At 36.0% G+C, this 27,435-nt stretch overlaps 3 protein-coding genes across 5 annotated transcripts in view; 1 reads left to right on the forward strand and 2 right to left on the reverse strand.

Annotated features, from left to right (window-relative positions):
• LOC118274661 (flotillin-2) overlaps positions 1-27,435 on the forward strand; it is a 287,597-nt gene that overhangs the window by 203,553 nt on the left and 56,609 nt on the right. The gene's annotated exons all lie outside the window — the stretch shown is intronic.
• On the reverse strand, positions 3,042-7,369 carry LOC118274647 (glucose dehydrogenase [FAD, quinone]-like). The gene is made up of 3 exons (XM_035592286.2): positions 5,761-7,369; positions 4,156-4,386; positions 3,042-3,783 (listed from the first exon to the last, which is right to left on the reverse strand). Exons 1-3 carry the CDS (start codon positions 7,285-7,287, stop codon positions 3,058-3,060), a joined length of 2,484 nt encoding a protein of 827 aa, XP_035448179.2. The 5' UTR covers positions 7,288-7,369; the 3' UTR covers positions 3,042-3,057.
• Positions 7,890-22,270, reverse strand: LOC118274653 (glucose dehydrogenase [FAD, quinone]). Of its 2 annotated transcripts, none has more exons than XM_035592292.2 (5): positions 22,164-22,270; positions 13,858-13,937; positions 10,291-10,435; positions 9,669-9,839; positions 7,890-9,550 (listed from the first exon to the last, which is right to left on the reverse strand). In XM_035592292.2, exons 1-5 carry the CDS (start codon positions 22,174-22,176, stop codon positions 8,040-8,042), a joined length of 1,920 nt encoding a protein of 639 aa, XP_035448185.1. In that variant the 5' UTR covers positions 22,177-22,270; the 3' UTR covers positions 7,890-8,039. The 2 variants fall into 2 exon arrangements, with proteins under 2 accessions (XP_035448185.1, XP_035448186.1); XM_035592293.2 differs by lacking the exon at positions 22,164-22,270 and adding an exon at positions 19,254-19,538 and having other exon boundaries at positions 7,891-9,550.

Here is a 27,435-nt window from a genome sequence, read left to right on the forward strand (position 1 = left end):
GAATTTTTGATGCTGAGAATGCATCCTAATATAAAATTCCGGGTTAAAATGAAATTAAACCTTACTCTACTATCTGACGAAAGCTGACGAGCAAGATACACTTTGATCACATTAACGCTATTGTATTTTCGAGGTCGTATTGTTTTTGATAATTTTTCTTATCTTTGGTAATTAACCCTCCGATTGATAGCGTCGCTCGTGACCAAATTAGTATGTTACTTGGTCTCGTGAACATGACAGGGCCTGGTTGAACCTCTTGTTTGCCGGTATATAAGACATAATAGAAAACACATTGTGTCTCGCGTGGAGCCACGTTTTGTGCACACGACGGGTTAATACAAGTAGTTTATTTATTTCAAACAATAATTTTCATCATGTTTCATTGGAAAGAGGAAGGTTTGGACCATGGTCAGGATTTCCTTGCGTACTTATCGAATGTCGCGGTATGGATTTGGTAGGATCTATAACCATAAGAATCTAATCTTTGTGTATTCTACGGATATTGTTTTCTACAACTTTAGGAGACGGTGTGATGTGTATTTTTGTGTTTGTGAAATGATCTTCATTTCGGTGTAATATCTCTTCTCCCTCTAATCTCCCTTCTTAGACGTTATCCTATAATCAACCCTTTTTTCGTATCATTCATGTCTTTACTTTGATCGTCCTCATTACCTACTTCTATCCCTTTAAAGTAACTTAACACGACCCAGGAAATGAACTCGTTAGCTATAGTATAGGTATATATTGAGTTAATATTCTCAAATGCATCTTCTTGTCTTGTCACTCAGTTGCTATTCTAGTCTGGTTTGGTGTCGTTGAACATATTCAAGGAAAATGTTGCATTTGACTGCATAACAATAATTCTCTTTCTGCCCTTATCTTCAACAATGTTGTCCGCGATCTTGTACGTGCTTAGAGATATCTAGACACACGGCAGTGTGTCCGCCAAGTTCGAGCAAAAAAACCGACACACTGGCCGTGGGTTATATTACACGAACCATTTCGGGCCAAGTTCGACCCACCTATAACTCAAAATCTATTTTATCTACGCATATGAAATTTCTAGTATCTATCGAGATCTACTTACTTATCTAAAATACAAAATTTCATTAATGTACCTATTGTAGATCTTGAGATATTGACGTCAGAAAATCGCTATTTTTACTATACACTCACTGACTGACTCACTCACTCACTCATCAAAAACCTAGACCACTTCCAATAGTCGTATTGACTTGAAATTTGGCATGGAGGTAGGTCTTTAGGTCGAGGTAAAGGAAAAAATCTGAAAATGGCCAAGTGTGAGTCGGTTTTAAAAATAATGAAGGTGTAAATTCATACCCCTAAGGAACTAAAACAAAAAAATTATCTATATCTTCCAATGGTCGTACCGACCTAAAATTCGTTACGAAGGTTTGTATTTAGTCAAAGTAAAGTAAAATAAGAAAAAAAGAAAATAAACCTTACAAAAATAAATGAAATCCCACCCAAAACATAAATGTGAAAAGATGCCAAGTTCGATAATATTGGAATGCTTCGCCTATAAAAGAAGTGAGATCTAAATAAGTACCAAGTTCCATACACAGACCTCAGTTAAAAATGATATAACTTGGCAAGTTTTAATAGAAAATTATATACTTGACTCATTGCGTTTAGTAGGTTTATAACAAAGTGTGTGAAAACTTGCCAACTTGTTATATCATTTTTAACTGAGGTCTGTGTATGGAACTTGGTACTTATTTAGATCTCACTTCTTTTATAGGCGAAGCATTCCAATATTATCGAACTTGGTTTTCACATTTATGTTTTGGGTGGGTAATGTTTTTCTTTTCTAAGGGAATATTTGGGAAACTGATTATCCTCTCATTATTTCAATTACGTTGTAAATGCTGTGTACTACCCAAGGAACCTGTCAAATAACAATTATCTATGACCAATGGTTGTGTGCGTTATCTGCCAGTAACTCAGTAACAGAAGTGAGGTTTCTATGTATACATAGATATATATGTACCTCTATAGTGATTGTTAAGTATATTTTATATTAAACTATAGTTCAAGAACCTCGCACTGAGACAGAGTTATCCATTCATGTCAGTCCTTTAAAATATATAAAGAAAATCAAGCCTATTTATAAGCAATGACTGAGAATGTCGAGAAATCTTATAGCAGAATATAATATCTCAGTGATGTATCTACGAACTCTTTAAGTATCGATTATCGGTGTAATCTAGCTATAAATCACCCACTGATTTACTATGCATCACCTTTATAATAGTTAGCTTATTGACCATAAAATAATAAAATTGACATCGACATAAATTATATACGCATAGTATTGTTTATTACATATTTTTAAGATTGCGGTGGTATTTACTATGATTGTATTTTTTGAAAGGGGAAATCATCTAATGGATTCTCTCGCACGAGGGAGGCGAGAGACCATAGATATATGAACTGTTTTTTATATTTCTATGCGAGAGACTGTCAGATTCTTACTGACTAAAAAGCATACCGTTCCTACACCTGCTTTGAGCTGGAACCCTGGCAGACCAGTAACCCTTTAAGTTGTCCGCAGCTCCGGATCAGGCATTAGCCTTACTGGGCTCCATATGGAGGGTGGCTGGTGATATAATGATGATACTATGACCGACATTTTTACAACAGAGATCCTTAACCGACGTACTTGTATGACCAGATGAATTTATATGATAGATAGATAGAGATATAGTGGTGCTGCACGGCTACTCAACAAGCTATGTAAAACTAGTATAAACTGAACGTTGCATTTATGGAAAGATCATGCGAAGCGAGACCATAATAAACTGGTTTTTTGTAGTAGGAGTATTTACAATGCGAATTGAACTGCATAGCTCATGTTCCGCAGTCACAAGGGCGATAACTCAACTAGTGACTCAGGTTGAAATATGAGACAGTCCAGTATGAAATTTAATGTAGGTTAATTTAATGTACTTTGAAAAATAAAAACAATGTCAAGTTTATAATTTATTAATAAATACTTACACCCTATATAAGTGAAGACAATAATATAAGAACTACTCAATAATCTACTTCATACTTTTCACCGTTATAATATAGCCATAGCTTGCATTTTTTCCTCTCATCAGCTACATTTACTTCTGGGGCTTCTCCCTTCCCATAATAATTAGTCTTATCGCCACCATAAAAATACAAATATTTCGGTTCTGAACGTAAGTTCTTGTGTAGCTGGTCACTTGTTCTTGGATAAGGGAGTGAAGGACGTGGTAATCCGTAGTTTGCACCATAATTAGGGATATTTTGCGGATAATATGGATTAAATCTCCCTCTAGGACGACCATACAAATAGTTCCTTAGAGGATTCTGTGGACGAGTTCTTAAATCAGGACGTGCAATTTTCCGAGGCCATGTTTTCGACAGTGCAGGCAATAAACGCTTTTCAGTTGTATAAGATTGAGTTGCAATTTGGGTGCCAATGCCATATTCCCGTCTTCTTTCTGGATAGCTAAAAAGGGATGGAAATATACTTTTTGTTTCGTTAAACAAGTCTGGCGATGTTTTCAGCTGGATCTTTGTTGGTTCATCATTTCCTGGCTTCATGTTTTGCTGGTAAGCCGGGTCTGGTCTACTAGTGTGTGTTGGTTGTAGGATAACCTCGTTCCAATCTTCTTTGATCATGTCAGCTGCTTTCTCCGCTATCATAATGATGGGTGCGTTGGTATTGCCGCTCACAATTGTTGGCATTATACTGCCGTCGACTACTCGAAGTTTATTGATTCCGTATACCTGGAAACAAATTTAATGGTCAGTTATTTGGCACATTCATTTAAATGTCTGGAGTATAGCAATTGGTTCACGTCTTATTAAAACTAGCTTCATAGAACGATTAGTGTAGATCTAAAAGCATGTTCAATGTTGGTCTATTGCCATTTTACACCTCTGCGCATTTAAACAGTATACAGTTACTACGCATTAACATAGTAACTGTAATTTTTACTTGTAACTATAAAGTTATAAGTAAAAATTAGCAAACGCAACAATAACACATTTGTATGTAGCTTATAATAGTATTCTGTCTCTGATAAGCAAATGTACAGGTTACTGAGATTGTAAACCTTTTCTAATCAAGTCTTGGTAATATGGTCTTCAAAATATTACCTTTAATCTTGAATCAACAACAGCTCCAGGATCTTCAGCTGGTCCCATAGCACAGGTGCCAACTGGATGGTATATCGTGAGGGAGTGATGCCTCGCCTGACATTCCAAGTGTTCTTTGGACATCAGCTCGTGGCCAGCACACCCAGGGTTCCGACGAGGGTTTGGTCGAGCATTCAGTTCCTTTAAAGCTGGTTGATTCACAATCTCTTGAACTATTCGAGCGCCTTCGATCTGGAAAAAGTGATCCCACCCAAAACATAAATGTGAAAGGATGCCAAGTTCGATAATATTGGAATGCTTCGCCTATAAAAGAAGTGAGATCTAAATAAGTACCAAGTTCCATACACAGACCTCAGTTAAAAATGATATAACAAGTTGGCAAGTTTTTCACACACTTTGTTATAAACCTACTAAACGCAATGAGTCAAGTATATAATTTTCTATTAAAACTTGCCAAGTTATATCATTTTTAACTGAGGTCTGTGTATGGAACTTGGTACTTATTTAGATCTCACTTCTTTTATAGGCGAAGCATTCCAATATTATCGAACTTGGCATCCTTTCACATTTATGTTTTGGGTGGGATTTCATTTATTTTTGTAAGGTTTATTTTCTTTTTTTCTTATTTTACTTTACTTTGACTAAATACAAACCTTCGTAACCATTTTAGGTCGGTACGACCATTGGAAGATATGATAAATTTTTTGTTTTAGTTCCTTAGGGGTATGAATACACCTTCATTATTTTTAAAACCGACTCACACTTGGCCATTTTCAGATTTTTTCCTTTACCTTGACCTAAAGACCTACCTCCATGCCAAATTTCAAGTCAATACGACCATTGGAAGTGGTCTAGGTTTTTGATGAGCAGAAAAATAGCGATTTTCTGACGTCAATATCTCAAGACCTACAATAGGTACATTAATGAAATTTTGTTTTTTAGATAAGTAAGTAGATCTCGACAGATACTAGAAATTTCATATGCGTAGATAAAATAGATTTTGAGTTATAGGTGTCGAACTTGGCCCGAAATGGTTCGTGTAATATAACCCACGGCCGGTGTGTCGGTTTTTTTGCTCGAACTTGGCGGACACACTGCCGTGTGTCTAGATTACTGTTTTAGACGGTTTGATGTTTGTATTATTTCATATTTCAAACTTTATAATATGCCCCTAGTTTTCAATTTCTTTCAGTCAAGATAACTAGTAAGTAACTATTTGTAATTATCAGATTATTTAGTCCTTATCATTTAAATTAAACACTAAATGATGATATAGGTAATTATGTAATTTTTTTCTCACCCATAAGATAAACTCTCAAAACCTACGTTGCTTACTTATATCGCAATAAAATATTGAAGTAATTACAATCGTGTTCAATAACATAATGATGTTTTACAATAATTACTGTAACCTTTTCACTTCCGTGACCCAATGACATTAATATTATAATCACATTTCAACGTTTCACTATGTTTTATCAAAATTATAATAAAAAGTATGTTGTGTTTATCTTAATTTGTAGTTATATAACGTGTATCGAGGAGATAATACAAGATTTGTTTGTATTTTACAACATTACTTAGTAAATATAATAAACTACGTACCAAAACATTGATGTCTTGTGGGTCACTGAAATAGTTGGGGTAAATCAGCGGGGGTGAGTTGGGATTCCCATCTCTTAGTTTCAAGTACCCACGGCTTTTTGGTCTCAGCAACAGAGGTACTATAGAAAATGAAGACTCATACAGTATGTCCTCATAAAGTGCCGCGTAAGTGTCATCAGTTAATCCATTCGCTCGTTTACCAAACCAACCTCCGTCCAAGTTATCAGCCGTTGGAGCTATAAATAGCTGTATGTCAGGATGATCTTCACTCGGATCTTGGTACTTAGTATTCACAAACGCCATCGCTTCAGCCTCCATCATACTGTACAGCGGACCACTCTTATGAACACTAAAGTCTACTAGACTAGCTACTGTCAAAACCTCAGGTAGATTAAAACAATAAGGTGTACCATTCTTGTAGGGGTTGTCAAACAGAAATGAATGACCTCCCATAGCAATGTGGTCTTGAAGATTTTTCCCAACACCAAAAAGATTAACTATAGGGTGTATTCCAACGTCTTTCAAGTGGTCCGCGTCTCCTATACCAGACAGCATCAATAACTGTGGAGACTGTATCGCCCCAGCAGATAATATAACTTCTTTACTCGCCTTCACGATACGTTCTTGTCCATGTTTCCTAAATTGAACTCCATACGCAGTATTGTGCTCGTCTATCAACACTTTTTCCACTAACGAATGCACACTAACATGGAGATTCTCTCTTTTTGATGACGGCCGTAAATAAGCTTTGGCGGTGCTACAACGAAGACCATCACGCACTGTCGCTTGGGACCGCGTAAAACCTGTTTGGAATTCCCCATTCACGTCGCGGATCTCGTACCCTAACTGTTCTCCAGCTTTCAAAATGTCTCTTGTAATTGGGTGTTCGTAAGCAAAGTATTCAACTGTCAGAGGACCACCAGTTCTGTGGTATGGATCGTTCTGATGTTCAGGGATCCTCATATCTTCCGCTTTTAGAAAGTAAGGCAATACACTATCATATCCCCATCCTTGATTCCCCATACGTTCCCAGTTATCGTAGTCTCGTTTATTTCCCCTTATGTACAGCATAGCATTTAACACACTGGAACCACCAAGCACTTTACCACGAGGCCACTTGCACTTCCTATCCACCATACTCAAACAGTAAGCGTCACTAGGTTCAGTTAGAAATTGCCAATCAATAGACGAAGTCTGCAGCACGGGGAACAAAACTGGCACTTCTGATAATACGTTCTCATCTTGTCCTGCTTCCAACAAAAGTACTTTCCAATTTGGGTTCTCAGACAGCCTATTGGCTAAGACTGATCCAGCAGATCCTCCACCAACTATGATGAAGTCATAAGTATCGTAGAGTTGTTCAAAAGGGTGATCTCTGACACGATTTTCAGCGTCTTCTATGTCAGGTCTGTAGAGATGTATGGCCATGCGGAGTATTATCACGATGCCGAGTCCTGGAAGTAGCCCGAAGGTGATCCTGTTATTGGAGAGGAGCCCTCGTAGCGACGGTGAACTGTTACTCGACATGATGAAACCATACTAATAATAACACACGCGCGACCGATGCACCGATATTGATATGGAATTAAATTGAATGGCTGCCGATTCGGCACATTGTATAACTTATTGTTCATTATGTTGCTATTGTGACACTTGTGAATCTTACACAGAGTAAATAATTAGATTTTTATTGTAACGGATTTTTGTAAACAACTTTAGTTTAATTTGTTGTTTCCTGGTCCTTACACAAATTGCGTGGTCAGCTTTGTCAGTTTCACGGTTATTGTTTTCGTTTTAACGCTTTTATGGATAAATGATTGATAATATATTTAGTACGAAAGGATTACGATGACATACACTCGCATCCTGTTCACGTTCTCATCTTTCAAAGAGATTTAATTGTTACTACGAGGAATCGTAAACAATGCCAGGGAATTAATTATAACTGCAGGTGTACTTTGAACCCAGTCTGTTACTTATTTTGCTACTCTATAATTCATCGTATCACAATAATCAATTAGTGTCAGCATGTTACTGACCACGTATTATGACATCGCAGGTCTCTGACCTACAAATGGCGGCACGAGAGAAAACACATTGTCTTAATAAAATCATTTATTATCTATGAACACGACCTATCCTTAACTAAATAAATTACAACTACGTGCTACAAATAAATAGGAAATAAATAAATTCACAATAATCAGTGGAGACAGGAAATATTTACAACAACATTCGCTCGTCCATAATACTGATAGAAACTTTGTTTTGTACGTCAATTAAATGTAATATCTGGAACTTCTTCGTTTCAACCAAAACTCTTTGATCATGTCGCTTCCTTTCTCGCCTATCATGATAATAGGCGCGTTTGTGTTCCCACTCACTATGTTGGGCATGATACTGCCGTCTATGACGCGCAATCCTTTGACTCCATACACTCTCAGCTGATTGTCTACCACCGCATCAGGATCCCAGTACGGTCCCATCTTTGCTGTCCCCACAGGATGATAGATGGTACAAGTGTACTGTCTAATCATACATTCCCAGTACGCGTCAGAGTATCTCTTGATACTCACACACGCAGGAAAGACATGCTTATTCAATACAGAGCCGTATTTTTGAAACGCTCTCGTTCTAGAAAGTGCTACGGCAATTTTTACTCCTTCAACTAAAGTTTTTAAATCCCTTTCATCCGAAAGGTAGTTAGGATAAATATATGGGTAGTCGTAAGGGTTTGCACTTCGTAATTGAATAAAACCTTTGCTTTGCGGTCGAAGTAGCATAGGAATTATACTCCAGACGTCCATGTTATTTATTGGTCTAAACACAGCATCGTAGAATGTGTCCATGAGTCCATGTATTTTGCTAATCTGCTCTCCACCATCAGAATTTGTTGATCCAGAAATGAAATGGAATTCTATGTCTGGGAAATCGTCTGATGCGTTAACGTATTTTGTATTGACAAAAGCCAAGCCTTCGACACCACCCATGATGGTTAAAGGTCCTTCCCCTAACATAGCATACTCCATCAATGGACCAGCCGTGTAAAGACGATGTTCTACTATAGAGATTGGCTGGTTAACCATAAACGCTAGTCCTCCCAATCCAATGTGATCCTGTAAGTTTCTTCCAACTTTTAAATTTTGTATCAAGGGTATTTTATGTTTATGCAATTCCTCAGCAGGTCCTATTCCAGATAACATCAACAGTTGTGCGGAGTTGACGGTACCAGCTGATAGGATTACTTCTTTCCTGGCTCTGATGCGATAGATCATTTTATTTCTCACAAATTCTACTCCAAAAGCTACTTTAGTTCGAGGGTCTATCATCACTTTGGTGGCATGGGAATACATAGAGATGTGTAGATTGGGGCGGTCCTTAGCTGGTCTGAGGAAGGCTTTGGAAGTAGAGCAGCGGCTTCCTCGTCGGATCGTTCCTTGTGCTTCCATGAATCCCGTTTGATTCTCCCCATTTATGTCTCTGTTCATGTACCCTAGTTCAAGACCTCCGTCAATAAACGATGAAACAAGTGGTGTATGGTAGGGTGCTTCTGAGACAGTAAGATATCCACCAGTACTGTGGTATGGCGTCTGGGCTAAAGAAGGGTTTTTGTTATCTTCTGATTTCTTAAAGTAATATAGCACGTCTTTGTAGCCCCAGCCTTTGTTACCCATGGCTTCCCAGGAGTCATAATCCTTCCTGTTACCACGTAGGTACAGCATGTAGTTCAGGACTGAGCTGCCTCCGAGCACCTTGCCTCGGGGCCAGTTGCATCGGCCGCCTTCCATGGCTGGAATAAAGATATTTTATAAGTCAATGAAACGTAAACTCAGACTTCAAAGTTGATTACATAAAAATAAACCATATTTTAGCTGAATGTAAAGAAGAAATGGTTTGATGCTATTTACCTAAACAGCTCGTTCCTGAAGGTTCAGTCTTATACTGCCAGTCTAACTTGCTGAGCTGCAGGTACCCAGCGAGAAGAGGGACGTCCGATATCTCCGTCTCATCCCCACCGGCTTCCAGGAGTAATATCCTCCAGTGGCTTACTTCTGATAGACGATTCGCTACCACTGCACCTGCAAATGAATTTTATAAACGTTATGGTTACTGTTTCAGTAATCACATTATGTCAATGCTTATTGTCATGAGTTAAAGGAATGGGCAGAGATACATAACATACATATACATTTTTTTAAACGTTGCCCCACATTAGGATTTTCTCCTGTGTCGTGGGTGCGTTTACAAACATACAAGTTCACATACACAATTGACACCCAGACCCGGAACAACAATTTGTGGATCACACAAAGAGTTACTCCGTGTGGAAATCGAACCCGCTACACGTTGCACGGCAGCCGGTTGCCCAGCCACCGCGCCAACCGTGCAGTCAAATTATTACAATACCTGACGCATTTTTGACCAGTTACGAGGCATCATGCTACATACTACGGATTAATAGTCCACGTCAGTATGAACTAAGCTTTCTCCTTTTTCTCAGAATATTAAAAAAGTTTTATACCCACTAACCAGCTGAGCCAGCTCCCACAATGATGAAGTCATATTCCGGCAGCATGTTGGTGTCACCGATGTCTGCTGGTCTACCTTCAGGGTCCGTGGCATCAAACTGGTAGTATGCTATCGCCGCTACCAGCATCGGAATGAACCATGCTACCTGGAACGATATAGAAACGTGTATTAGTGTTGTTTTAATTGTTTTAATTGAAGCCTTGAAGGTGTAGAGATAGAGTTGTGTTTAGTTTGACAGAATAAGATGTAGATGGATTTATATACTTTTGGGAGTGGTGGAGTGATTATTAAAAATGCATTTATGCAGTTCAGGGCCTTAATTTACTAAAGGTTTTTTTCATAGATTACAGTATCAGGTAACCTGTCACCTGATAACTTTTACTTTATGACACGTTACTCTGGCTGACATTCTGACAACAGTGAAGCTGGCTTGCTTAGGCTACTCGTATTTTTTTCTTATCTGCTCCCCAGAAAGTTGCTATTAGAGAAAACATATAATTTTCTAAGCTATTTATGAATTGCTTAATGAATGATAACATTAAGCTATGAATGGTTAACAGCAATCTCTTTTTCAGTTGTTCTAGTAAAAGTTTACTTTACTTATAAGGGTAACGCGAGTAACTAGACCGGTTTCCAGTTTCCGGCTAAGTTTATGGACCTAATACGCTATAATACCTATATACCTACCTGCCTATTATACATACAAAAAACGTCACGCCTTTTAGGCAGAGGTGCACATTACGGCACGTAATGCCACTATACAATGCGCGCCTACTTTTCACCATTTTTATTATGTAATATGGGGGTTAATTCTATTGCCATATATTGGGCACAACTCAAAAAATTCTAGACTCCGTGCTAATACTGAGTTTTTTTTAAATCCGAGAAAAGCTAAATAATGCTTTTCCCGACGACGAATAAGAGACCCCTTGTCCGACAGTCGCCCTTGCGACCACTCGACCAACGAGGCAGCCTGTCTATTGCATTAAAAAGTAATATAAGTGTGCATAATGCAGGTGTAATATTATTATGTAGGTATGTTCCATACCTCCGTAGGTAAATAGCCATACGGTTTATATGGTTACACACGTGTTAATGTTTAATGAGTTTATTTGACACATCGTTGATCTAGTGGTCGTAAAACTATCTTCTGAGTAGGTACGAATTATAAATATATATAAGTAGTGTAGTAAATAAATATTATCTGCTTTTTTATTCTAATTCTAACTATTATATTGATACGTGTTGATTGGTTACAATAGGATATTGATTACATAGAATAGAGTCGAGAATTAGCCCAGCCACCGCACTAACCGTACAGTAAATTTTCAAAATACAATGTCTAGAATAATTGTCATGTATAGTTAATAACCTACACTCGCTTTTATTTAACAAAATTTTGGAAAAAACTATGTAGAGACACGATTTCTCTAAATTAATATGTTCATAGATTAATTGTCAATTCAACCATTAAATAATATAATGCATGAACGGACATTATTGGTGTGTCTACATGTGCATGTCAGCATGTAAGTACGTGTGCCGGGAATGTGCGAGAAAATTAATCGAGTTGTAATTGCTTATTTAAAACAATTGGTCACTATTTTACGATACGATCGAAATTGCAATGTTTTAAATATACCTATGTTTTAAATATAGAATATAAGTACTCACGAATAATAATTTACTTATTTGAAAGTTAACCAGAAGTTAGGTAACGATTTATGAGAATTAACCGCCGTACTCAGAGTCATTTAATGATTACTTAACCCATTCAATCATTACCAATTGTTGACTGAACAAAATCGTGACTAAGGAATAGTTTAAGCAGTCAGTAAGTGATAATATGATTATCAAACTTTTAGGTGCATACATACAGTTGTTTTCTATCTGGCTATTTGTACAGATAATACATAATATTACGTATTTATCTATACAGTATCTATATACATATATCTTACAGGCGATAATTTAACTTTCAGATATTGCAAAATTCGAATGCAATCTCACACTCTAATCACCATCGCTTTTCACAGTTCAATATTAAAAGAAATCTCCAACAAATTGTTCTAGCTACGTTAACAATGACAGATGCGTAAAAATCGACAGTTCGTCGAGTGAACGGAAGTCGGAAGCGGCTTGCATCGGTTGTATCGTCGCGTGCTGTTACGGCGCGAGCTAGTCAGCTGTGACGTGACGTCAAGTAACATGGACTGCACTGCAGTAACATGAAATTTCTTAGAAATAAATACTCAAGTAGGTTTTAGGAGAAGTAGTGCTCATGGAGTTTCTTGCTCGTAATAGGAATTCCAGCAAATTACTAGAACACTGACCTATAGATAGGCACTTTTATCTTTAAATATATATATTTTTTTACTTTTAGAGAGTGCCTAATTGGCTTTAAAGGACATGGCTAAACCAAAGTATGGACGTCGTAACCCGTACAAATAAATATTGTATAAATATGGTACCTAGCAATAAATAAAGCCCCATAATTAAAGATTGATATTTTGTAGTTAAGAAGGTCCAGAAACTTGGCATATCTGCGCAATCTTGAAAATAAAGTAGCGCTCCTACGTCAAACAACGTTACAAAAACTTCAAAATATAACATTGCTCTTAACTTTTACCAAGGCGTTTTGATGAACCTGAGCCGAAAGTTATTTATATATGAGGTAGATAGGTAAACAATTCTGCTTATACTAGATAATGAACACAAAGTAACCAAGGACAGACACAAAATATATAGTAAGATTGTGCAATCTTATACAAAATATATATTTTGTGTTGATCAAAACATTTACAATTATTTGGTTTCAGAAAAAAGTCATTATATTACCGTTATTAAAAATTGATGTTCGTTTAATTATTTCGCTTTGATTTTCGGGGAAACTAATGTCCTAATATAATAGATTGCAGTACCTACTTCCGTGTTGTCATGTCAAACCACAACAGAAAAAATCAATTATGAAACTTATTTTTTGTTAATTTTTGTTCACCAAGTTATAAGAATTAGTTAAACACTTAATAATTCATAAGGGAATATTTAAATGATACGGGTTAGCGTGAAATTCGTGTTCTTGTTATTATGCCTGGGTCAGTCATTTAGCCATCTCCTTTGACTTGGATATGGCTCAACTACCCTACCCTTTCTCTTCTTTCCCATTCTTTCTCGTTTCGATTACCTTGAACGTGCGATTACTTTAACTCTGAACGGACTAAGATTTGGAACTTGGCGCCATAGTAAGTTTTATTCACCTCAAAATGATCTATCCATTGACGTATTACGTCAATGGATAGATCATTTCACACACACATACACATAATACACAAGACACATAACTACTAAAGGTGTGACCAGATTTCATAGAAACTCTGACATCCTCCTTTACTGAAGCTTTAAAATATTGTCTGTAGATCTATATTGCCATACATTCATTACTCTATTCACTAGTTTATGACCCTAGCGTTGCTTATAGCATAGCCACACACGTATGTATTTATAAATTCATTCATTTTTATGGTCTCATTAGATTTAAATGGTAGCTACACAATAAAGTTACATTACCTGTGAGCCGGCGGCGGCGGCGATGGCGGTGCCCGACAGCACGTCGGCGGCCGCGTTCACTATCGCACTCATCTTTATACCTGGAACGTGATAAATGGCAAACTTTAATATAATCAGACATATAGACAGACATACAGACTACTTGGTATATTGGATTGTTGAGTTTGTTATTGGAAGAAGTATGTTCATAATGTGCAAGAATAAAAAAGGCGTTGGGCAAGTCATGAATTTATACCCTGGCGGAATTAAAACGGTGCTACTAGTGTTCAGTAAAATATTAATAGTAATTGACAGCACATGTATTTTTGATTTTCAGAAGATATTCAAGTTGATCAAGAACTTGATAACATGCTTTCTGCAGTACAAGATTTCAGTCTAGATTCATGTAACATGCGTGTTTGTATATATAGGTCAAAAAACGTAGATAAATACAATATCAAATAAAGTACCACTGTGTTGAATAAAGTTACAAATCCAAACTATTCAGGCCATATTTTAACAATAAGAAACATTCAAGGAAAAAACACTCCAAATATTGGCAAAAAGCATCCGTACAATGCACCAGTAATCGTGTAACAGTGTCACTTGGCTTACAGCTAACAGCTGATGAGTCGCGTAGTACCGTTATGTAGAGGCCGGCCGGCGCGTGCGCCTGTCCGCACCTCACTTTTGGCGAAGTAGGACACTTAAACCAACTGCGACTTTCATGGCAGAATTCGCAAGTTATTTGGTTTAAAGATTCCAGGTACATTGAGTAATATGTCGCTTTTACCCGACTTTATGGAAGGGTATTGTTTAAAGAGATTTCGTTAAACTCATATTTAACAAGTTAACTGCCACGTATATCACCGGTGACCTACGTTAGCGGAGGATTTGCCTTCAACAGTTTTCTGATGGCAGTTAAAGGCTTAAGAAAAGTATTTGTCCAATGTTCCGTTTCCACTGTGTTTGAACACGGATCAAAAACGTTTGTTTTTTTATAGCTTTATGTGCGTTTTGAAAGAGGAATGTCTGACCGTAAACTTGACTATGATGATAAGCATAGTGATATAAATGGCTTATGAGAAAGTTCATGTTGCAGTTCCAAAAGGTACTCGTATAGATAATAATTTATTTTTCTAAAAATATACTTTCAATAACGAACCGTCAGAAAGAAATCTCTCTATCTGCCCGTGTACCATAAAAAAATGGTGATCATCCACGCGATACTAATTGTATGATCATCAGTAATTGTGATCATGTCACGAGCCACAACATTGGATGCTCGAATTCCGATTGAGAGTCACCGACTTATTACTCAATTCTGAAGGGATTAGAAAATAAAATAATCCACTTGATGCTAGTATCGTGAAAGGTATTGTGAGACACAAAATTAATAAAAAAGCTTTAAATGTGCTTCTTTCAAATAAGTTCGGCAAGTCGTCCTTATTTGATTTATCTACTCAATAAAGGTGGTTTTCCACCAAAGATGTGTTATGCTACGTTGCTGTGGATGCGTTTGGCTTCCACCAATCATATTCATTGGTACACATAGCTTGGCACTGGTGGAAACGGTCACATAGTTTCACAGCTTAGCTACTAGCACATCTCTGGTGGAAAAGCACTCTAAGGTCAGATACACATTATTTTAACATATTTCTAGAAATAAATTCATTTTACTATAAACTCATCTTACTTTATCTAAATCAATTCTAGGAAAGATATACCTTTTTTAATGAGAGTGTGGGATTTCCACCGCAATAAAACCACCCCGGTGGCCATCCTCAACACCTGTAAGGGGCACCGGGTCCTCTTAATATACCTGCTACGGAAAGGAAAAATATACCTAGAAACATTCAAACTAAGTTCCCTTTCATATAACTCGTAGAACCACATAATAAGTCATGTTGACATGCACTTGTTTTCCTCATGGCTTCACTTTCATCTCATTCAAGAATGCTAGTTCCGCCATTGTAGTTAATTGATTCGCACGAAAATGTAAACTATAGCATTCCTGTCAGGCGCTTAAGTAACATAGCAAAAACAGTTCAAACTCATTTTAAACTCTATGCTTTGAGATAGTTGGTTGTAATTTGAATGCATAAGCTGTTTGTAAATTAAGTGCATTTTAATTTACAAAAATCATCTAAGATGTGTTCTGGCAGAATAAAGCGTTTCTGTTTACGAGTAATACTACTCGTAAACAGAAACAAAAACAGCTTAGTCACGCACAGTGACATGTACACATTTTGTCTTTATAAACATGTTGTGTCACAATTTGAAAAACATTTCCTTGTGATAAACCATTGGGGAAAACGATGTAAATTATTTCCGTTTTCATTTCTTTATTATCAATTTCTAGTAGGTACAAGTATTTTGTTACTTGGTTACGTACTTATGTCGTATGAAAGGAAATTTATTTACCTTTAAAATTAGAGCATTTATTTTAAAACAAATTATTGTTTTAAGGTATAGAGGGTTCTTTAAGATGATCATAACGCTACTGGCTACGTATTTTTAGTATAATAAGTAAAGTATACTTAAAAGACAAAGCTATAGACATTTTCTATTTACCTTTTTTCTAAGACAGATAATACATAGTAAAGTACAATAACAACAACAAAAAAAACTGTAAACAAGTCACCAATTGTTACAAACTTTAAAAAAACATAGTAAACAACTGTTGTTATATTAGAAAGTGTTACAAAATGTCAATGTACCAAGACTTGCTTATTTATTTATTTATGTAGGTACTCGCACAGCCGCATTACCTCCAGAATATTAAAAAGTTCCGGAGAAAATGTACCGCGGTGTTATGTAAGGAACCTCCTTTTTAGTCCATTGAAATGTTACAATTTGAGGGCCGAATTATGCATTTTTTAGAGGACGCAATTTTATTTTTTGATCATGTAGGGGGGGTCAATAGAAGCTTAACTTGAAGTTTGTGGGGTCGCCACCCTTGTCCCTCGGCCGCCATCTTGGAAAAAGGGATGGAAACACTTTTTTTACTATATCTCGGAAACTATGCATCGTAATAAAATTTTTAAAATTATAATTTGTAGAAAATTATTTTGCCTACAAATATGTTTAATAACTTTTTGCCCTAAATTAACAATTAAAGAAGTTATAAGTAAAAAAGTGAAATTTTGTTAATAAAATTTTCTCTTTTGCTCTATAACTTTTTTTTACATTTTATAAATAAATGGCTTCAGACCCATCTTGTAGAATATTTTTCGAGAAAAATTTTTCCCTACAACTGTTTTCAATTTCATTCATTAGAAACTCAGTAACAGCGCTCCGAAGTTAACCGGGTTCGTCAAATTAGTCCAGTGAAATAAGCTTAAATTAGGTAAGAATCTCGGAATGCGAGATGACCAGCTGTAATTTTGTAAATACTTGTATATTGACACCCTAAAACTTGTCTCAAAACCATGGTATATATGGTAGGGTGTAAGCAACTCTTAAAATTCAGGGTCAAAGGTCACAAAAATCGTTTTTTTTTGCGGTTTTTTGGAAATATCTCATTTCCTATGGGTTTTTGGTATTTGTATTCATTATTAATATTGTAGAATACAAAATTCTCTACAAATTTTGTCTAAATTTTTTTTACATGGTGAACCGTTGTCGAGTTAGAGGGCGGAGAACGCACGGTCAATTTTTCACTTTGGAAGCGTCTATCTTTCAAACAATTGAATTTGACGAAAAATGGTTTTAGAAACCATAACGTCTTTTTTAATGTCCTATCCATAACCAACCATCACGGATAGGTTAGCTGAAAAAAAAAATGTCTGATGTGATGCAGTGACCGTGCGTTCTCCGCCCTCTTAACTCGACAACGGTTCACCATGTAAAAAAAAATTTAGACAAAAGTTGTAGAGAATTTTGTATTGTACAATATTGATACTGAATACAAATACCAAAAAGCTATAGGAAATGAGGTTTTTTAAAAACCGCAAAAGAACGATTTTTGGGACCTTTGACCCTGAATTTTAAGAGTTGCTTACACCCTACCATATATACCATAGTTTTGAGACAAGTTTTAGGGTGTCAATATACAAGTATTTACAAAATTACAGCTGGTTATCTCGCATTCCGAGATTCTTACCTAATTTAAGCTTATTTCACTGGACTAATTTGACGAACTCGGTTAACTTCGGAGCGCTGTTACTGAGTTTCTAATGAATGAAATTGAAAACAGTTGTAGGGAAAATTTTTCTCGAAAAATATTCTACAAGATTGGTCTGAAGCCATTTATTTATAAAATGTAAAAAAAAAGTTATAGAGCAAAAGAGAAAATTTTATTAACAAAATTTCACTTTTTTACTTATAACTTCTTTAATTGTTAATTTAGGGCAAAAAGTTATTAAACATATTTGTAGGCAAAATAATTTTCTACAAATTATGATTTTAAAAATTTTATTACGATGCATAGTTTCCGAGATATAGCAAAAAAAGTGTTTCCATCCCTTTTTCCAAGATGGCGGCCGAGGGACAAGGGTGGCGACCCCACAAACTTCAAGTTAAGCTTCTATTGACCCCCCTACATGATCAAAAAATAAAATTGCGTCCTCTAAAAAATGTAAAGCTCATGTAACATTTCAATGGACTATTTGGCAGCTTCTATTATTGTGTAATTAAATTGATAGTTAGTGAATTGTATTCAGGGCTCGGTAGGGTTGTCGATGTCGAGTCCACTGTGTGTTGATGCGTTTGGCATCCACCAATCATATTTATAGGTACACATAGCTTAGCACTGGTGGAAACGGACTCAGCTAAGCTATGTTTTTGTATGGAAATATGCGTGCTACGGATGACTTCCCTACTATCAATACATCGCACACACGAGCTGCGCATCTTCGTTGCACAACTACTTTGCGGCAGTGCATCTTCGCACAGCGAAATAGCTCAGTATCAGTGGAAACGGTCACATAGTTTCATAGCTTAGCTACTACATATTCGTATCATAACTACGTAGCATATCACTGGTGGAACAAAATCCTTAAGGTGTATAAAAATATTGAAACCATTTCTTGTTTTTAGGATTCATAGTAATATCAGCCACAAGATCTTAACTGTTATACATGGGTCTACCCTAATAACTACTAGTGGTAATTCTTTAAATAAACTATTTACGAAAACTCTAAGGCACATGTACTAAATACTTAATGAAACAAATTGCACTTCCTGATAAACATGTTCTATGAATATTTATGAAATATGAAAGAACACGCTTTGTGAAGTTAAACCAACTACATTTAGTAAATCACGTGGTCGAAACCGCGAATCTAATCGTCACAAACGAAAATGAACTTTGTAAACATTGGAAATAGAGTTTGTTATCCAACTGCGCTCAATACGCTGTCACCGACCTGAACAATGTAACTCGATTAGTTTACAAAAGCTTGCAAGTAACTTACGTTTCGTTGCACTTTCACAAATAAATCATAATACTCAAGAAAGCTCCATTCAGTCTCCACTGTGCACTACACATTAAAACACTCCGATTTACTGTTCATTCCATTCTATGTAAATCACAAATTCCTGAACACTTTCCCTGCGCAAGCGCACACACATCACTAAACCGTTATTTTTCGAACACTAAACTACAAATTCTTAGTCTGTTTCGCTTTTTCGAAATGTATAAGTTTTTGTTTCGAATTTTCGAACTATTCGGAGACAGCGTCGGCGACTACTTTCTTTGGCTGTTGTTGATCAACTCCCGCGCATGTCGTCTATTGGGTAGCAGTGAAATGGTGGGAGTAGGGGGCTATAGTCTACTTGAACGGTTTGAACTTGTATTGGAAATATGTTGAACTAATAAACTACTCTACTTGTATACTCAATTTAAATAATAAGTAGGAATAAAAAAATTGATTTCCTTTATTATTTAGAACTCTAATATCTTTACGATTACTTAGCTTATTAGTTCAATTTCAGAAGTAAAACAGGACGATATACGATTAAAATGATTTTCACGTGTAATATTTGAATTATTCAAAGGAATTATACATAATTTACCTCGAATTTTTATACGACGAAATAACGTTTAAAAATTATACGGTTTTAACTTTCATTCGTGTATTTTCATGACTCATACATCCGTATGTTATCTATACATATAATAAAATCGTAGAAAAGTGCTGTCTGTACATTGAAAATAAAAATAAAAAAAATAGCAGGGGTTATTGTTATGTCGATGTCGAACCCAAAAATGTAATTAACTTTTTTTTTGTCTGTTTGTCTGTTTGTCTGTTTGTCTGTTTGTCTGTTTGTCTGTTTGTCTGTTTGTCTGTTTGTCTGTTTGTCTGTTTGTCTGTTCGTCTGTGCGCGCTAATCTCAGAAACGGCTGATCCGAGTTGGATGCGGTTTTCACGAATATATTGTGGGATGCTTAAATTTACATTTAGTGTTTGTTTCATGTCAATCGGTTCATAAATAAAAAAGTTATGTCAAATTAAAGAATCACGTCGAACATTCTATGCTTATACCATTAATCTCCGCAACTATTTGACGGATTTGGTTGAAATTTGGTACAGATATAGTTTTGAACCTTAGAAAGGACATAGAATAGTTTTTATTTGTTTTCTATCGTTTTTATTATTAGTATTTGTTGGGTATCGGCCGAGCGCTTCGGTACTGTTGTGGAAATAGTGTACTATAAGTCGTATGATTATTTGTCTGCAGTGGTCCTGCTGTTTCGTATATTCTAAATTGGTTTCGTTGTATTTGTCTATTAAAAAGTTTATTTGTTGGGTTTTCCTGGTTAAATTATTTAACGTAGGTTTAGTTTGATATCGATTATTAGTAGTTACTGTAGTTAGTTTGTTTAATAAAATTGTAAGTCTATAATTTATAAATTAATTAGATTTAAGTCGTTTCTTTTAAATTATTTAGTTTAAGCTTGGTTTGGCTTGGTATTATAGCATTGAGGATAGGTTGTAATATAATTTCTTTTTTAATTGTTATAAATTCGTAATTCGTAGCTTTCTTTAATTCTTTAGTTTTAAGTTAGTTTTCATCTTAAGTTCGGAAAGATTATAATATTTCTTTAGTTTAAGTCCGTTTTTAAACTATTTTTTCAATGCCCTAAGTGAGTATACATCTATTAAATTCAAACGCAGAGCTCATTATGTTGATTTTTGAGGAGTTCCCTAGAATATTTTCCACATCTCATTTTTAAAGAGATCCCGCGAAATCGGGAGCTATGTGGTTAAAACCAAAAATTTGCCGGAAGTCACTATTCCACACGAACGAAGTCGCAGGCTATAATAAATCTGTAGAAGGGTCAATTCTGTTCATTGAAAATATAGAAAAAATAAATAGCAGGGTGTTACTGGGTCGATACCAAACCCAAATATGTGATTATTATTTTTTTGTCTGTCTGTCTATATATGTTCAGGCATCACGTGAAAACTAACGGTTTGATTTCGATGAAACTTGGTATAATTAACTTATTATCCTGGACATAAAATAGGTTACTTTTTATCCTGGAAAAATACGTAGAAAAAAAACTTTATTTTTCAGTTTTATTCTGCTCAACAGCAGTAGCTCAATAGAGGGATCTCCTTAATTATTATGGGCCTTGCCGTATTTGGGTCCAATAGATATTTATAAGATGTCATTTTCACAGTTACTCAAAATGGAGAAATAAAACTTCCACGCGAAGACCGACATCCGCGCGGACGGAGTCGCGGGCAGAAGCTAGTACCTACATATAATTTAAAAATCTGGTATTTCCCCCAATACAAATGTGTGATGATGTGTTTAGTGAATCGATTCTACGTTTCTATTACTTTCATAATATTTTGTGAATCATTTTCTGTAGAAGAAAGCGTGCGTCTTTGTTTTTTTCTAGTTACGGCCGCCTTTCGATAGGCAATTTTAAAATTATATCTTTTTTGGAAAAAAAGTGTTGATTGGAACTTAATCTATACTTTCTCTTTCATAGTTTATACCTCTTCTTTCCTATATAGTAGATATAGTAAACTAGATTAGGGAAGACATACATTACCATTTTTTTTTCTGTTATTACTATGAGCATTTTTTATGGGATAGGTGGCAAAAGCGAACACGGATCACCTGATGGTAAGCGATCAACGTCGCCAATGGACACTCGCAACACCTATCATAAATAAATCATACTGCATAGCAGAAAATCGGAGGTACCTACCTACCTTAGTTATATCATCATAGAGGGCCGTAATAACCGAAGAGTAGCAAAGAGGATTTGGTAACTTGTACACCAAAGGGTCTCTGATATACTACAAACTTTACATTCAATCCTTACTTCATATGTTTAAGTGCTAAGTATACAGCTAATGACTCACCGAATGGCCACATTTTGAGGTTGGCCGACTTTCATTGCTAGCGTGCGTGATGTTCCACTCGTAGTCCTGTGGTGGCCGGTCACGTACGGAGCCACGACCCAAAGGATTTGACTTGCTTTGTCTAGGAGAATAGAATATACTTAACAGTAGGTTTCTTTTTGGATGATTCTCATGTGTTGCATAAGATGATGTTCTATAATAAACTTATTTTGCTGACAATTAACTGAAGTGTGAGTCCCTGAAGTTATTTGTCATATTAATTTCTATATCGTTCTAGTAAAAAAATGTAGTAACTTATGGTGTAACTACTTATGCGATACAATCAAATATCGGTTAGCTACTGCACTGACTGTGATATACCTTGATCTGAACACCCTCATATGAACATTTTGAAAGCAAATCCTCCAGCCGAAGAAGGTTACCAGACTCATATGGTAATTTGACTAATATTATAAATGCGAGAGTTTTTGTGATAGTATTTTTGTTACTCAATCACGTTAAAACGGCTGAAAGGATCGGGATGAAATTTGCAACAGGGGTAAAGTAAATTATGGTCAGGGGTCAGGAATAACTTATACTTTATATACTTTTCATATCCGGAGCTGCGAACTACCTATCGGGTTTACCGGGGTCCCGGTTCAAAAAGCAGGAGTAGGTGGTTTTTAGTCAGTAAGAGTCTGACACTCCCTCTCGCTTCGCCCAAGGCAAGAGAAGTCATTGGATGATTTTCCCCCTCAAAAAAAAAGCCTACTTTTCATCGCACGGGTCCGCGGGCGAAGCCGCTGATAGAAGCATACCTATACGTGACGAGTAGGCTAGCCTCATATATGCAAGTGAAGATTCAATATTCTCATTGCAATCTACAAAATGACGTCACACCAATGTTCCACGCGACATGGCATTAGAAAAACGTACACAACGCTTGTTGCGCGGCAGTGCCCGTGTCAAGTGACGGTCACTTACCCACAATTACCAATGAAAGTGAATTCGGACTCGACTTCTAGTGTCGCTCTCGAACCCACTTTGCATATCTAGATAACTTTATAGATATGTACTGCAATGAACTAAGTGAGAGTACTTGTTGCAACAGGATTGCTTGGTGTGGTAGTGATGATTATTATTCATTTATGTATTCTATTGCTCAATAACTTTTGCCTACGGTTTTATCCACGTGAATTTGGTTAGGCCCTTCTCCTTAGTCCTCATTTATTTATTTGTTACATTTTTTTTATGGAACACTTCGGTAAACGAGCAGACGTACCACCTGATGGTAAGCAATCGCCGCCGCCCATGGACACTTAAAACACCAGAGGCGTTACAAGTGCGTTGCCGGCCTTTTGGGGGTAAATTCCTAATTTAAGGGTTGTCGGGGAATCGGGGATTGGGAAGATTGGGAAGGGGATTAATTGGGCCTCCGGTAACCTCACTCACACAACGCAAGCGTTGTTTCACGTCGGTTTTGTTGTTAATTCGCATTTAAAGATGAAATAAACAAATTTACATTTGCATTAAAGTTATACTAGTTAAGATTCTTCTAGTTCTTGTAATAGGTTCGCCTTTAGTAGCATTATGTAGAATATCTTTGTTGATTTCTTCATGAATTTAAAAAGAAAGAATACTTTCATGTGTATTTGAAGTTGTATAATTAGCCATTACCTACATTACATTGTACTGATTAAGTTTGACTGACTGGCGACTAACTGACTGTGAAATGCATAATATTTAACCCCATTAATCATAAAGTTCAGGGCCTATGCGATAATTGCGATATTTGATAACGTCAAAAATTGGTCACTAGGTTATTTCAATGAATTTTCAACCTTCTCCTTTCGGAATAAAGTTAAAAATCATAATGGCTCTGTTTACAATGCTTACAAAGTATATACTTTAAGATTTGTTTAACTACATGACTTGGTATGTTTATATGGAATCTTTCTTTGGTTTTGTAATCAAATATTTCTAGAATGCCCCATAGTAAATCGATGTAACTGTCTAATTAGTAATCAGGTCACTTCGATGGCAGAATGCCCCTCGTCACGGCACGCCTATAACCAATGATTTAATTAATTAACGCTAGATGGCGCTGATAACAAATACATGCCATAGATTGGTATCAGGGGAATATTCAAGTTATCAATATACCCATATCTCTTTGTTATCACAATTGATATATATTGACTTAATTAATGAGGCTTTGCTTAATAAACTAGTGCTGACGGCTTCTAAATAAATGTTAAAAGGACATAGTTACGTTGAAACCCATTGAAAAGGGAAGCAAAAGGAAAATGTCTATAATATACTGACTACACGGTTGACGCGGTTGGCTGGGCACCTGGCTGCCATGCAACGTATTGCGGGTTTGATTCCCGCACGGAGTGATCCACAAGTTGTTTAGTTTGTGGGTGTCATGTGCATGTGAACTTCTATGTTTGTATACGCAACCACAACACAAAAGAAAATCCACAATTTAAAAAAACGTTTTTTTAAAAAAATTGTTATGATGAGACGAATTGAAAAGGAATACAAAAGGAAAATGACTATAATATAAATCTGAAAGAACGAAATTTCAATAACCTCTCATTACAATTTTCTGACCCTGGAATAAAATCCAAGAACCATTACATAACTGTATTGTCATATCTGTATTCTATTGGGGTCGACTGACTCAATAGACCCCAAATGCTACCGATGACTGACATTCCTTTCGCTTCACTGACTGACATCCATCAATCTCTTCATACATGCTTACTGATTACCTCGTCACACACGAAGCCAATGATGTGTAATGTCACATGATAATATTACTGTAAATGCTTACCTACTAAATAGGGATGACGACGGGTATGAACATTAAAAATCTATTTAGTCCGTCAGTTAGGTAAAGAAAAAATATTAGACACGTATTTTTTTTTAATCATTTAATAAAACGCATCAAAGTTTATAAACGCATACGTATATAAAATGTACCCAGAAGTGAAGTGACGTGATATTTCAAATCGATATATTATCTTCGAAAGTATTTGTTTTTGTATAAATACGTATCTAATATTTTAAAACAACCTACAAGAAAAAAATAGTCATCTATCCTATAAATGTAGAGGCTAGGTGAGTTGCTGCATACGAGACGCAGGCAGGTTCAATACTCAAATAGAACAATTCAAAACAGAAGAAAATATTATTCTAGAGCATGTTTCTACAATTGATTTTGATTTGTATCGAAACGTAACTTCGAGGATTAACGGTACTTACAAATAGTACAGAGAAGTACACGAAATTTAAAATTAGAAAGCGCAAAGGACGAACGTACCTATATAACGGTAAATTGAATGTGGCGGGAACAGAAAACTTGTTTAAACTACGTGTAAATATGAGCAAGAAAAATCAACCTCATTACAATGATGTTATAGTAGATTTTCAAATAGAGTAATGTAGCTCTTTACTTATAGAGTTTGTTATTGTATAAATTGTCAAAAAGAATGAAAAATCATATCAAAATTGTAATCTAGACGCGACATTCTGCCGAAGTTTTTGGTAGTGACGACTTATACTTCTTTTAACTGATAGTTGCATGTTCTATCGGATCTAACAAGTTGCTAAAATAAAAATATTTATGTAAAAACTAAAGGTAAAATAAAACTGACGGCGTTCGTACTCACCGTGAAGTGTAATTTGCGACTATACTATATTTAAATAATAATACTGTGTACTACAAGCCTTATATAATACGTGGACTTTCCATTATAACCAACCAATATCGCGAACATAGAAAACCTTGGAGTATACTGTGTAGTGTATACTTATCATCATAATTATGTTATGTCATTGTGTACTCTATATAGGCCAGTGCAGATACCTCTAATAAAGGTAAAAAGTAAAAGAAATTTATAGTAGAATGAAACCTATTGGAAATGGAAGAGAATATGCTAAAACAAGAAAAAAATAAAAATTCCACTCCATCCGAGGTCGGGAAGTGGGGGGGAGGGAGGTTTAAAGAGGAAAAATCGGTTTATCGCAATTTTCGGCGAAACTACAAGTCCTATAAAAAAAAGTTCAACGGCAAAGTTGTAGGTAATAAAAAGATCTACAACTTTTGTATTTACACTTTTTTTGTATTACCTCAAAATTTTGTGAAAAATTCAAAAAACTACGATTTCGGTTTTTTATTGTTATCTTCGACAAAAATATATATTTTTTAACGTATTTTTTTGAAAACGTGCCTTTATATGTACCAAATACATTGTATTTTTTTGGAATTGAAAAATTATTTTTTTTACCAATTTTTTGATTAAATACCGAAAAATTATCCTAATTTTCAATCGAAAATTCACGCGTCAAAATATCAGATTTTTTATAAAGTTCGGTGGGCTTTTTGTTCGTTGAAATCTCTACTTTTCGATAGTGTAAAAAAAATAAACGTTACTATGGAAAATGTTCTGAAAAAACACAATAAACTAAAAAAACTCGTATCAAAAAATTTGTTGTTCATCATTATGCACAATTTTGGGCTATTTATTACAATTAACTCATGTAGCGTAAGATTTAATGGTACATTGACAATTAAAAAAAATATATAAATTAAAACATTCTACTATGATTAACAATCAAATAAGTTAATAATGTTTATATTTGATAAGACATCTACAATGTTATAAGAAAAATGTAGAATTTTGTTTGAATTAAATACGTAGATACTTATATATTCTTATTTGAAGATCATTTATAAACCTTTTTTATTTTTTAAGGTGGCTAAATCATCTAATCCAATCCAATGACCTCTCTCGCCTTAAGTGAGGCGAGATGGAGTGTCAGACTCTTACTGACTAAAAACTACCCTGTTCCTAGTCCTGCTTTTCGAGCTGGAGCCCCGGTAAACCCACTAGGTAGTCCGCAGCTCCGGATCAGGCATCAGCCATACTAGACACCATCTGAGGTATTCTGATGGCTCTATGAGGCTCGCGCGGAACGCGACGCGCCGCATGCATGGGTCTAGTTCTGTTCGGGCGGCCAGCTACCCTTGCTCGCCGTCTACAGACCCGTACTTACGGAGGCCAGAGTACTTTGCGCGATCCCCGACGCCCGGAGTATCTCTCGCGAAGGCTGGAGGGTGAGGAGGTTCGTTCCCTCACGTGCCCCGCCTCCTTCTTTGCTAGCATGACTGCTTCGCAGAAGGAAGAGACGTCATCCCAGTCTCGCTCGCTCCTCCAGAGACACTCCGGGCGTCGGGAATCGCGGGACGATCTCCAGCCACCGTTCACTATCACCTGTTTTTTTA

Source organism: Spodoptera frugiperda, chromosome 11 (assembly GCF_023101765.2).
Source record: "Spodoptera frugiperda isolate SF20-4 chromosome 11, AGI-APGP_CSIRO_Sfru_2.0, whole genome shotgun sequence".
NCBI lineage: Eukaryota > Metazoa > Arthropoda > Insecta > Lepidoptera > Noctuidae > Spodoptera > Spodoptera frugiperda.

Coding starts and splice junctions, on each gene's coding strand:
- LOC118274647 (XM_035592286.2), bottom strand. CDS start 7,287: ATGTCGAGTAACAGTTCACCGTCGCTACGAGGGCTCCTCTCCAATAAC. Junction 4,387..5,760: donor CACAAGACATCAATGTTTTG/GTACGTAGTTTA, acceptor CACTTTTTCCAG/ATCGAAGGCGCTCGAATAGT. Junction 3,784..4,155: donor TTGTTGATTCAAGATTAAAG/GTAATATTTTGA, acceptor ATTTGTTTCCAG/GTATACGGAATCAATAAACT.
- LOC118274653 (XM_035592292.2), bottom strand. Junction 9,840..10,290: donor TGTGGGAGCTGGCTCAGCTG/GTTAGTGGGTAT, acceptor ATTCATTTGCAG/GTGCAGTGGTAGCGAATCGT. Junction 9,551..9,668: donor TTCAGGAACGAGCTGTTTAG/GTAAATAGCATC, acceptor TCTTTATTCCAG/CCATGGAAGGCGGCCGATGC.